This window comes from Gallinula chloropus (assembly GCF_964237585.1).
Source record: "Gallinula chloropus genome assembly, chromosome: 2".
NCBI lineage: Eukaryota > Metazoa > Chordata > Aves > Gruiformes > Rallidae > Gallinula > Gallinula chloropus.
Window position 1 is genome coordinate 145,958,073 of NC_140086.1, and position 13,904 is coordinate 145,971,976.

General features: G+C 40.7%; 1 protein-coding gene across 1 annotated transcript in view; it reads right to left on the reverse strand.

The window, feature by feature from the left end:
• Positions 1-13,904, reverse strand: part of ABI1 (abl interactor 1) — an 80,679-nt gene that overhangs the window by 13,068 nt on the left and 53,707 nt on the right. Inside the window, exons 4-6 of the mRNA XM_084260689.1 lie at positions 6,312-6,326; positions 5,479-5,579; positions 1,909-2,049 (exon numbers count right to left, since the gene is read on the reverse strand). Of these exons, the coding sequence (XP_084116815.1) occupies positions 1,909-2,049; positions 5,479-5,579; positions 6,312-6,326 (257 nt within the window). The remainder of the gene's footprint in view (positions 1-1,908; positions 2,050-5,478; positions 5,580-6,311; positions 6,327-13,904) is intronic.

A 13,904-nucleotide genomic window follows, 5' to 3' on the forward strand; every position in this document is an offset into this window, starting at 1 on the left:
TGCTTTAAAAAAATAAAAGGTAAGCAACCATACCAGATTCTAGGCAACGGAGTAACAGCTACAGAAATAGTTCAGTGGCCTTGTAATAACTGAAAGCAGTAAGCTGAGGCTGGAAGGGTTCGCATCTAAACTATAAATAATTGTTTAAGATCACTTATGCTGTCAACTAAAGGAATATTTTCTCCACTCAGATCAGAAGGTTGGATTGAGAACTTTTTAACTGAGAACAATCGCGATATACCGATTGGGGTGGGGTATGGTGTGGATCACTTTCTGTATACGTAACACTCCCCACCCATGGACACGCTTTTTGCATATGAGGGGTTTGTTTCTAAGATAGTCTGAAAGGTAACTGCACAGGCAGGTTACAGTGTACCTAAGTACTGTTAAATTCTATATAAATTAGAGGCCAGCAACATAGATTTTAAAGAACATACTTCTAAATTAACTGCTGGGTAACATTTCTACACATGCCTTTGGAGGCCTTAACACTTTTCATTGAGGGAGCTGAAAAAGAATTATGACTCAGGCAGAATCTGCCCTTGTTCTTATTCAAGAGTAGTCTTTGTGCCTAGGCTTGAATTTACACAGATTATATGGATAATATAAAGGGAACTAAATAGTCAAGATGTTTTGAAGTCAACACATCACTAACTGCTAACTAAATAGTACTTAGTGATGTTATAGAACATTTACCATTACTGGGTACCTACACATCACTGCTGTCAAGAGTTAAGTGCAAATCATTCAAATATATCTTAGTAACACTGTTAAAAAAAAAATCAGTGATCTGAAATGGAAGCCAAGATAATTCCTTCAAAATTAGTGTTCTGTCCGCTGAAGACCTTGATCTTGTCACCATGGTTGCAGCTGAGTTTCTAACTGCAGTCTACATTAAAGATCTTGTGAGACTAGAGTAGGGAGCTTTCACAGTCGCCAGAAAAAGAGATTAACAAGATCTTCATTACAGCCCTATTTACAAGTTATCTTATTCTGACAGTATTTCATGATCAACTGTGTCCAGAGTAAGCTCTCAATGCCTGTTAGTGGCCTACTGTGTTTAACTGCCTACTGAGAGTTTAAAAAGAAAAATTGGCAAAGAAGTTCTGAAAAATAAGCTAATATCTTACTTCTAACTACACTGATGTCTTTTCTCTGCTTTTGTCCTGCACTTTGAAGCCTGTGATAAAAATAAAATAGAAAAAATAATAAAATAATAAAATAGGAAAAGGATCTAGCCTTGCAATTAAGAAAAAAGTTACCCCAAGGTACACTCAGAACACACCCTTCTCACTCAAAACATACAAAAGACTCTCAAAGCCCTTAAGCATGTAGAAACAACTGGCTGATACCAATACCTGCTCTATAAATAGGCTTTATTTTCTGCTTCTATCATTCTAGCACTGATTATGAGTATTAAGTTTTAGCCAAAAGAAAGCAATCAGCTCTTTCAGGCTACCTTCACCAGTGTTTCTAATCAACAGAAATTTCCCTCTGCAATTAGTGGTCTTGAAAAGATTAAAACAAACCCTAAGTATTTTAGACTAAGGTTAATAATACAGCTTTAAACCTATCAGCACTCATCACTACCCTACCATGCATAAATTTTGAAGTTCTGCTATTTCTTGGGAAACAAACACCATAGAACAAAATTAATGGGTTATATAAAGTGAGGCCTGTGGTAATGGCAGCAAGTGGCTAGGTATGACAAGGCTTCTACATAGTATGAAGACACATGTGTTAGAGAAGTCAACAGTACAGTGAAGTTCTCTTAATGCAGAGCAGTAGAATAACTCACCTGGTGCCTTTCAACAAAAAGCCAATGGCACAAAGCTTCAAAGCTTTTCTGTGACTTTAGTTAAGCATCAGCATGCCAGGCATGAAAGCTGTAGTGAGAAAATGCTCTACCTGTGTGTTCTTGGTCTCTGGTTCAAAGAAGCCGTCCTTCCTGGACTGTGCTGGCTGCCCAGTCTGGCAGGACTGGTCATGTAATCATTGGGGACTGTTGGTGGTTTGACTGGCTCCAGGGTTTTGTAAGGAGTATTTCGTCTGGTCAAGGAAAAAAGGATTTGAAGACAGGAAGATAAAGGATCAGAAGATCAAAAGGATAAATGAATTAAGCATTGCAGCCATTCGTTTTCTTAACTTTCATGAGATCACTGCACAGTGACCCACATTACAGTACATTAAACAAATTCCACTGGGCAGGATAGACAGGTCCCATCCAACTCTCCAAAGTACTACTCTTACATAGACAGATCCATAGAAGTTGTCCTACAGTACAAACTGACTAAAACCCCCTAAATTATATTTACCACCCAAAATATATTCTTTGAACTACGTAACACACATAACATTCTGGGGTTACCTTCCAGTACACTGCACATTAAGAACTCCTCCACTGTAACAATTTCCTCTTCCCCTCCCACTTCCCTTCCCCTCCAAATGCTTTCCAAAAGCATTCTTGGCTAAAGGTATTCAACTCATTAAGACAGGAGGAAGGCTGAAAGATTCACTGAACAAGTTACATCTGCAATCAACAGTCCTCTTCTTAATAGCATTGTTTCACTCAGTAATCAAGCAATCTCATACCACTTAAGCAGATCTTAAAGTGCTTCACAGATGAGCTTCATTGTCTCCATTTTGCAGCCTGAGAAAGTGAAGCCCAGAGGCTTCCAAGGTCACCTAGCAGACTGCATCAACTCAGAAATGTAACACAGATCTTTTGAGATCTATTCACCAGACCCATTACTGCCTTAAGAACAGTGTGTTTATTGTACTGGATTGCAGAGCTCTTCAGTTCTCACCAGTAACTAAGAGATCCCTTGCAAGACATGGAATTTGGCAATGCAGCAGCTAAGCAAAACCAAAAATACTGAACTACTGGCATTTAATCATTTGGTCAATTACTGATTATAACTGAGTCAGTAAGTTATACAACTTCCTGGTATTTTAAGAAACTTATTTACTTTCTTTTTACAATATGGAACGCAACAGTACTGCATTTTAAATACAGCATTTTATTATTAAAATCTCTCAAAAGAGAAAAGTGGGAATACCATAATTGATTGCATGCACTGTGGTGTTTATAAATTTTGTCTATATAAAGAACTCCAGATGATTTTATTATGCAGACTGCTACCACCTATAGATCTGCCAGAAGAGATCAGTTGTGGGAAAAATAAAGGGACTTTGTATTGCAGTTGGAAGAGACAGACCTCTAAAGACCCCCAAATAAAATGATAAGCAGTGAAGATTTTATATGTGCTTCCAGCAGAAATAACCATGAAAACTAATGTTTTTAAGTATTCTATCTTGGAATGCAGAACTTGAAACTTTGAACTAGAACTCAGCTCTGTAGTACTATTTATTTTGCCTGTACAATTTAAAAACCCTAACTACATCCTCAGGTCCAGCCATTCAGTTTCTCCTTTGCTTTTCTCAGCTTCAATGAACTCAATCTCCTAAGCACCAGAAAAGTAAAAATAAGTCATGATCCCTAGGGGTGTTCAAAAAACAGGTAGATGAGGTGCTCTGGGAGATGGTGTAGTTGCTACAGTAGTGTAGGGCTGACTGTTAGGCTTGATTATCTTGATGGTCTCTTCCAACCTTGATGAGTCTATGATTCAATAATTCCTGTTGCCACTAGGGAGAGGTACAGGAAGTCCAAGGCTTTGCTCTGCCCCAGGACCCTCATGGTATGACTGCAACTACTCCCTCCATCCAGCTCCAGCAATTCGCTCACTGCTCTATGATACTTCCAACCTCAGGGTCCAAGGTCTTTCCCTGGTCTGGTGAGGAGACCCATGCTTTCTGCAGCCTCTTTCCCTTTTCAGACTGGCCATTTCTGTGCAGGACTCTCTCCCAACCCTATCCTTTTAAATAGTCCTGCCTTGGAGGGACAAGCTGCACAATAGGCAGCATGTACTTAAGGGCCTGTGTTATGCACCAAGCTCTTTCTGATTTTACATGCTTATCTCCATTTCCTAGATCAAAGGGTGAAGAGCGGTATCCTTGTGGTTTCTAGCAGTTTTCTCTGCATATATTAGGGAAACAGTCATGCCTGTGATATTTCATGCTTTGGCAGAACACGGCTGCTCAAGACAAGAGCTGTACTTCCTGAACAAGAAGGGCAGATAGAAATCTCTGTTACGAACCCACGTTATTCCTCCCCCTCAGCCAACTGCTGCCGCTTGTCAAGCTCATCTGGAAGTGACGTTCAGCTGATTAATCCTTATCAGGCATCAGGGAAGGCAACCGAACAGCTCTGGCTTGTTGGGGTGAGGGGTGGCATTAGAGAGAGGCAGCTCACCCGTACATCCATCGACACTGCTCTTTCACTAGCAAAAGTCCAAGAGGACATAAAAGCACTACCCAGCTTTCCAGGGCTGATAAACAACTCACTCTCAGCTGGGATAAGAGAGATAACTGGAATACTGATTGCATACCCTTGAGCAATGGGAATTTTCAGAAAACATGCTGAGGACGCCTCTAATGTAATTGCTCTGCAGAATGCACAACAAACTGCCATCGAGAAGCAGCAAGGCATCAAATCAGGATTAAAAATCACGAAGTCTTTGACAAAAGGAGTTGCTGCTTCTAATTTTCCTTGATGATTGCTCTTGATCCCCATCCTGTTCCATCTCATTAGTGCTTGTTTTTCCAGCTCCCAGACAACATACCTGAAGCCAACACCATCATGCCAGCCAGCTCTACAGTGACTCAGTCCCCCACAGCATAAAGGAAAGACTGAGAGTGACGAATAGGTAGAAGGTCTTGCTTAGGATGCCTTTTGGAAGATGTTGCACAGTTGGACAGACAAAACCATATGGCACGTGCTCTGAGCTTCCCAAGTATTAATGTTTTGGTCCCTAGCAACGGCTACTTGCTGGCACACTAAGATAAGCAGATTTCACTCACCCCAGGTCCACAGCAGCAAAACAGATGCTATGGTAGGGAACTCTGGTCAAAGTGAGACTCAGGAATATCAAAATCCTCTCTCATTTAAACATAAAAATAAAAAGCACAAGCCAGCAAAAAATCAACATTGCCCGTGTGTTCACAATGCCATTAATTTTGCTTAGATAATGCAACAAATATGTCATTTCACACCTCGTGTAACACTGAAATAAGCAGATGAAAACTTGAACAATGAAGTCTTTCCCCCACCGAAATTAAAGCCTTACTGATATTCTTTTCTGTCACTGTGGACTTCTCCCCAAAAATCAAGAATAACAATAGCCTCCTCATTTACCCCTATTCCTAATAAATCCTTCCCCCTTGAAAAAAACATTATTTCAAAAAATCACAATGAAAATAAGAATCAGTGCAGCTGAAAAGGCTTATACAGAGAAGGGAACTGAGTTCGCTGCTAAGGCAGTTAGAATTGCCTTCTATCCACATATTTAAGAAACTCCAGCACTGGCACAATGAAAACTTCCTATTACACAGGAGGGACCAGGCACTCTTCGTTCTTACCCCAGAGTTCCCCGGCCTGACATAGGAGGACTCGGTGGTTTTTGTGTAGGCGGATTTGTTCTTGACAAGGTGCCAGTTCTTGCAGGCTGGTTATTTCCATGCTGAAATAAGGGAAAACATGATTTTATTTTTATAACAGAGCAGCTCTATTATTGACAGCTTTTTTTCTTTTTTTTCAAGTGTAAGAATGAAGTGAGAATTCCCAGACAGCTGTCAAACAGCAAGTTTTCAGATACACACAAGACAAACACCAGTAAATACAAAGAGTCTAAACACAATATTAATGTTATTTTTGCTATTAATTTACGACAGACATCAGAAAGGTAGGCAATTGACAGGTTCATGCACAAGTCTCTCATATCCTCTTTTCTTTAAAGGGAAGCCACATTTGTGTTTATCTCCATCGGGGCGTTAATAATTTAAATCAAACTTTAACACTGACAGTACAATACGGTCAGCATGGGCCCAGAATTTCTCAATTTGCCCCTGCTATTTGACTAGCAGAGTCGTTCAGGTTGTCTGGGAAGTCTCCTGCAAAAAAATGTAAGTGAAGGGAATCAAGGCATCTACTGAATTCAGAGCAAAGCACTAAATGTGTTAGAGGAATTAATGTATCTATGTATAATGCAGATGTCAATGTATCGCAGATATATTGACACACGCTAAACGCTGTAAATAAAAAAATAATCAAGTATAGCATGTTTAATCTAAATATCCTATGGAAAGCAGAGGACAGCGTAAGAGAGCACTAGTTTTCAGTTTTAATGGCTCTGCAGCCTCTACTATCAGTCACATGAGGCACTGTGGGTCAAAGGAGAAATAACACTTCTTACCTTGGCTTTTAGCCACTTAACGTTGGCAAAAAAGGGGGGAAAAAGGTAGAAATTAATGGCAGATCCATCACAACTGATAGGACAGGTTAAACTACAGACAATCACATTTTTTAAAAAATCATGTGTCTACTGATAATTAGCTACATCCCAGCACACTAACAGAGATTTTACTGGCTCCCTTAGTCATTCAAAGCTCTGCGTCTGACCAAGTGACCACAGGAAAAACACTTGCATCAAAATTAAGTTTAGCTGAGCTCTGCCAGATTTTTCCAGGCTCCTCATGGGCACTAAAGGGTTGAAAAGCTCTTTTGCTGACCATTCACGTCCAAACTCAAATCAATGCTATTTCGATGGTGATGCAGAGTAAGAATTTGTTCACAAAACCACAGTTTCAGCTATACGGGACAGAATAGACTCGCTGCTGTTTTGACACTTAACCTTCATGTGTTTTGAAGAAATCCTAGCTGCTGCACCGAATGGTAAATAAAGAAAAGGGAGTTCTCAAACAGGATGAGCACTGGCGCCTTTCACCTCTGGTTTATTGATTGAAATCTGATTCAAGCCAGCACAGTGCTGGCTGCTCAAAACTGTGTTGGCAGTGCTCTAATGATTGTTATACTGAAATTTTATCTCTTAGAATCAAGTCATTATATGACTCCACTATACTGTGATTGAAGAGGAAGGGAAAAAAATGAAAGCTTGGTCTCACAGGGAAAACAATTGTAAAATTTTAAATAAATTCAAGTTGAGTTCTCTAATTTTATTTGGGGAGAGACTCATGTTTTTGAAAGGGGAAAAGAATTAGTTTCACGAATTAAAAAAACCCCAAACCACATAAACATAACCCCCCAAAACATAAAATAAGCCCAGTGTTTTTTTCTTGAGGTTGTTCACTTTCAGAATAAGCTTCCTAGCGCACAGCTTTTCCAACTGCAGTTTGCATCTCCTCCTCCCCCTACTTCTCCTCCAAGAAATATAGACCCATTTAAAGATGTCCATGAACACAGAAATAAAAATTAAACCACACTATGCATCAATGTACATATGTGATATTTCTGACAGGGTCCGCAAAACCACTGAAAAACTGCTGGGTTTACAAATCAAAATAATTTGAAAGCCACTGCCCTTAAGTTATTTGTGTTACAAGAACAGAAACACAAAACCCTCACCAAAACTCAAATGAAAAAGTTTTGTTGTGGTAAGAACATTTGAAGGTCATGCCATTCACTCCCAGTCTGCACAGAGGTTCATCACCAGCATGGCAGAATTAAGGCATTTAAACCACTTCTGTCCCGACGTACTTATTGCATGGATAATCATGAAGGCTCAGTTTTCAGGATGCCTGAGTAGTCTCCCAAAAGTTACTTTTTTTTTTAAATAGGCTTTTAGCAATGAAATTTGTTTTCCCCTCTCACAGTAATATGTGATTCTTTCCCTTATTTCACCAGCTGCCAAGGGCAATGGCATGATATAAGGCATTTGTTAGAGAGACCAAAATGTGAAACTCTTGGTCCCCTCCCTGCCCAGCAGCCATAGATAGAAACCTTTTAAAGGCTTAAAAGGAAGGGTGGCATGGTTTCTTACCCAGCCTCTGCTACTAAATTTGCCTGCCTCAAAAATATAAAACCAAAAAGCTTCCTCTTTCTCCTTCCCTTATGCAGTGTCACTCAGCACTTATGGTGAGTCTTTCCACCCCCTCCTTAATCACTGCTACATTCTGCCTCTGCTGCAGCAATGATATGAATATCAACATCTAGCAATGATTCAGGAATCTTCATCTTATTTCAAACCCTTCCACCATTACATACTGTTTAACATACTGAACATATATCTGAAGTCCAACAGCTTTGACCTTTGTTCCTCTATGTCAGGTGAGCTTCATCTCTTTTGCTACCAGATAAACCATATACAGACAGATACACACACTTCTTTATTGTGCAGAATTAGTAACTATTGCCATACTGTTTTCTGTAAGTAACAAGCTCTGTGCAGGTCCTCTTGGCTGCTGTCAATATAAACAAGAGTCATATGGGGGGGGGGGGGAACACAGAAGGAACTCAAAGGGAATGGGGATTCTTATGGGAGAGGAACTCCTGATCCAAAGGACAGAAGTAAGGGGGGAAAGCAAATGGATCAAAGCAAGATAAACCATATGGCTACTTAATCATGGTTAATAAGCTAATTAATTAGGAGGAGACATTTTCTTGTATTTATTGGCTGAGCTTATAAAATCAACTTTGCTGCATTTCTTGGTCCAAAAACCAAATGTATTGCTTTCTAAGCAACTTTAAAAATTACTTGGAACTGGGAACAGTCTAGGCAGCAGGGTCTAGACTCATTATGATTTTAAGAAAAACTGGGGAAAAAAAAACAGAAAAAAGAAAAACAGGTAGATGTCTCCATTTTGAGCATCTCTAGAAATGCCTGTAGGCCAGCCAGCTAGTTGGCAGAACATGACCATCACCAACTGCCTGATCAGTACTGAGAAGGTCAGAGACAGGAAGGAAGAAAATGCAGACCATGAGGAACATCAGAACAGTATGCATAAGGTTCACAGTTTGAAGAGAGACAAGACTCTTCTGAGATGGATCTATAAAATGAGAGATAGGAGGTGCAGAAGAAAAAAGCTTAGTGAAATGAAGAGCAGCACTGAGAACTCCTGCAAAAGCTGTAAGGAGCTCGACTCCCTTTCTCCTCTTGCTAGCTGCATTACTGTATGCACAGGAGACAGTTTTCAGCCTGAAACCAACATCCTGGATGACGAACATATCAGAACAAAAACATAGTGTGTAGGCTTGCTGGGGACGCTTGTGATGCTGAGGCAGAGAACTAGACAGATCAGGATGTTCCCAGAAACAAGATAGCATGGCAAGCAGCAGTACCAGTTGGGGTTTCTCACAAGCATCACAGCAGAGAGAGGTTTTACGAAGCAAGCTGAGCAATTTTGCCTTTTCAGGCAGGGAAAAGCTGCCAAGCATGTGGCAGCTGTGGATAAAGTTTTAAGGGCTGTCACAAAATTAAAAGAAAGAAAACAGTCTCAGGTTCAAGAAATGGAAGTCAACCTCGCTTCATTTCCAGCTAGGGCAGTGGCACAGGGCTGTGACAGTGTGGGAGAGCAAGCTGGCCAAGGATTGAGAGCCTGCAGTGGGCTGGAAAGGAGTAACAATGAAGGCAACAGGTAAAACAGGTGTTTGCACCAGCCATGCAAGGCATTTATCACAGCCAGGCCTGAGGCTGCTTCTGTAACTGCTGCCAGGAATGCAGAGCACCTGGACCAAGAATTTCAGCTGTGGGTTTGGCCAGGACAAGCAATGCTTTGGGACAGTTAAACATGTACTGAAAGTACCAAGGAAGAAGTTTACTTGCTCAAGGTAACTATTTCAGCAATTCCACCATGCTCAGTTTTGGTCTTCTAAATGGTACAAAAATACTTGCCAAAGGCAGTACTGCAGGTTTCTCGAATTGTGGCCAGAGACAAGACCAAGAACAGCATGAAGGGGTAGAACATGAGGCAACCAGAAGTACCTACTGGTAGCCAAAGGATGTCCAGATATTTGAGGGACTCTGCTGTCCAGCCTCAGGAGGCAGCTGTCTAACTGTTTTAAAGTTTCCATGCCAAGTAACAAGTCATGGGGGAACATTAGTCACAATTCAGGGAACCAGAAAGCTATTATCTGAGTTAGAAACTGTGTTTAGAAAACCAGGGCTAGGGACATTGCACCCAACTCATTTGTGTGAACAAATGTATCTGTAGGCACAGAAATAGAAAAAGCCACTTGCACACAATAGCAAAGTCCTTATCACACTTATGCCCAGCAAGTTTCTGCTGCACATTTCAGCTATGAACTCTCCAGTTCCAGACCACAAAATCCTCAAATCTCTGTGCAGGTTGATTGTACTGCCCCTGCTGTACATTGCCCACTACTTCTCAAATACCTGAATTTAGAGCTAATGTCACTCTATCCTACCATACCTTGAATGACTGAAAGCAGTCACTAAAGGCCATCCAATATAAATGAAGATCAATGGAAATTAAAGTTTAAAAACTTTACCAGTCTGCTCTGCATTGTGTCTGTCAAACTCAGAACTTCAATATGCACACTCTGCAATAAGCAGCCTTAGATCTGTTACCTTTGACCAGTAATCACAGTCATTAACCACAAGAGGAAAAAAACCTATGACTACTCTTGATGACTACCCAGCCAACCTCCCCTTTTACTTAAACAGTATTTCCTTATTAGTCAAGGGAGAATTATCTGAGACAATCCAAAGGCAGCTAGCCCTAAGACCTTTTGAAGTGCTATTATGTATCTGCAGCTAGGAAAGTCAGTTACCCCACAGGCATCCTTGCAGATTTTTGCACAAGATTGTTCCTCTGGTGAGGCCAGAGGCAGTCCTGGGAGTCCGACAAGATGACTGTCAGAGCAAGAGAAGCAACTGGAAAGGTACTTGTACAGGAAAGTGTGGGACACCCGAGGAAAGGACACAGTAAAGCACCAAGTCCAGAACATGGTCTCCTTGCAGAAATCAAGATATGGACTTAGGGAGAATATGTTACCAAAGATGTTTTTCTGAAGGCAGACTGTACGTGGGTGTCAGACACTCAGGGTAACACACTCCTGTCATTTCTGTGTCTCAATCTCCCTATCAGAATGGGTCAGAAGACTTTCTTCTTGGTCTTTATTTCCTTATAGTCTATGGTGCAACTATTATTTGAAAAAAGTTCGGTTCCAAATCAGTGTTTCTTTCCAAAGTGAACATGAGTAGCTATGTCTCTCTTGAATGAAATTCTACCTTTATATTTTAACTGTAACCCCTCCTTGTACTATTTGCAACCTAGTAATTACACAGTCTTCTGTTAATAATAACCAGATGCGGTTTGTCAGTATTGCTTCTCTCCCCTTTTAGTCTCTTTAGACCCTTTTGGTCTCTTTTAAGACCATGATGAGGCCTCCCCTCAATCTCCAGGCAGAACAAATCAAGGGATTTCAGCCTCTCCTTGTAAGACTTTCCTTCCAGACCCTTCACTATCCTCACTGCCCTCCTCTGGACACTCTCCAATAGTTCTGTGCTCCTCCTGTAGTGTGGTGCCCAAAACTGCACACAGTACTCAAGGTGAGTCCACACCAGCACAGTTACTTGAAGATTTCTTAATTCTTTGAGTTGATAACTTTGAATCTAGGTCCAATAAAATACGGGTAAATAAAAATTCTTTTCAAAATTAGAAAATAAGGAGCCCTCACATTTTGACTTCTGAATTTCAAGCAGCCTTATAAAAAACATACAGTTACAGTACACAGAGTTGGCAACAGGAAGAATTACTTCTCCCCCCACCCCTGAGAAGTGTTCCTTACCTTACAGCAGTATTTACTGTTTGGCCATGACCCCAGAGTGATGATGTGACATTAACGATTTGGTAACATGATATCCTTTGAAGCATGAGGGTCTAAGGCTAATACAGGGACAAAAGCATCAGAGGCTCAGGTTCATGGTCCCAGTCACACTTTGTTTTTATTACAGTGCATTATTTAAAAGTTAATACTCAAGTGGCTAACGCATTAAAGGTCTTAACCTAAAGGGAATGCAGGCACAATTCGTTAGCCTTCCACCCTCACTCACATCATCTCACATGCATTTTTGTTTTGCTCTGACAGATACAAGCATGAGGACTGCAGGTGAGTAGGGCAGGCTGAGAAGTGTAAACAAGGGTGAGAGGACAGTTCCCTTCTTTAAGTTTAGCATTGGGTAACTTTTGGCCCAATCCCCACTTGAACAGAGTGAAAGATTCCTGAATGCTTAACTCCTATTTGACTTCCTGGGCTTGGAAGATTTCTGCAGCTTTAACACACTAAACAGCAAGTGCTTTACAGTGATGAAATTCTCATTTTTTTCTTAAATCTGAAGAGAGATCAATCTTCATATAAAAGTCAGGCATAGTTTTGAAGAACTATTAGTTTCATAAAACAAACTCAATCCAATTACAGCTGTTAGGCATTTCAACTTAGCAAGTATTGAACATTTTATCTGCCTTTACTGTAGACATCATTTCATTACCTCACTGCCATTTTACAAATTGCTGCAATTCCACCTGCCTCCTATTCAGGGGGAAAAAAACCATAATAAATTCAAAGGCCAACTCCAGGGCTTTTAAGGCAGTTTCCAAGCTTCCTCCTCCTTCTGCCCCCTCTTAAACTGAGGATTTTCTGTATGAGTAATTGTATTTGACCTATTTATTTGCTGGCACACTGTTGTTTTTCCTTTCCCTTTCACAAAAGAAGGGAAAGAAAAGGAAGTAAATGTTAAAGTAGCCTGTGCTTAATAATTTTTAACCAAGCTGTACACATGAAGGTAGGCTCTTGCATCACAACAGTTACTTTTATTTACCAAGAATGACTTTGGCTACATTCCCCTATCCCCAGAGGGGTGACAGCTGAGCAATTCCTTAACACACTGGCAAAAATGCTTGTCTGTGTGTTTCTTGGAGCCATCTACATATAATATTTGGGTTGCAAAGGAAAGCTTTCTCACTAGCAAACCAACTTTAAACGCCCTCCTGATTTTAACTGACATTAGCCTTGGCTTCATAGGCACATATATTAAAACAAGCCAAAGAAAAAGAAAAACAAAACCAACACACTTTACTCCTTTTGGAGACTCCATCTATACGTGCACCTGCAAAGACAAGGGACAAGGAATGGAGCAGCTAGAGCAGCCTGGGTCTGTCATGGAGCTTTCAGGCCAAAGGAGGAAGCACCTCTGTGATTCTAGGATGCCCTACAAAAGCCTTCCTACCAAGAAGCTGCTGGAGGAGGAAACAGCACTGCCTTCCAAAGAGCTGTCTGCCAACAGGGAGAAAGCCTGCTATAGTGAGCAGCTGCTTACCATCACTGCCACTCCCCCCCAGTCACCTGCCCCCACAAGAATCACTGCATGCATGGGGGGGCCACAAGCAGAGCCCTCCTCCACACTCCAAGCACAAGCATCTGCTTTTGCTTCCCCTCTACATAGCCATGAGAGGTATCACACACACGCAGACAAACAAAATGAGCTGAGTATGAATAGGAGGTGCCTCTGCATTTGCTCAGGTGGAAGACGTACAGGGGAAGACAGTACTTACTCTGAGGATTACCCATCTTTCTATTATTTGTTGTTTTGCTTGTCTGGGTTTTTTTAATTCTGTGAGACTATTATTTTAACTTTTTATATAAAACAATTCAGGTTCACCCACTTAAAATATACTGCGTATTTTAATGACTTTTTTGTAGGATCAGTTTCATGATGTAAATAAAAGCAGAAACAGGTTATAATCCAGCCTCTATCTCTGATTTATCTTCTTTGTATTTTTCCTCTCTGTTTCTTTATCAAATCCTGCACCAGAACACAACAGAGTCCCATTGACAACAATAAAATGTCATCTACTTATTTCAGTAATTTTTATTTATTCTCCAATGTCAATGTATTCGCTGCAATGTATTTTACTGACAGCAGAAGACATTCAGGGACCTGCAAGTTAGTCAAACTGGCAAGTGTTCCAGGCAGAACTCAAACTTCTTTTCCTGCAGAAAAACATTGTTTCTAATCCCTTAACAGACG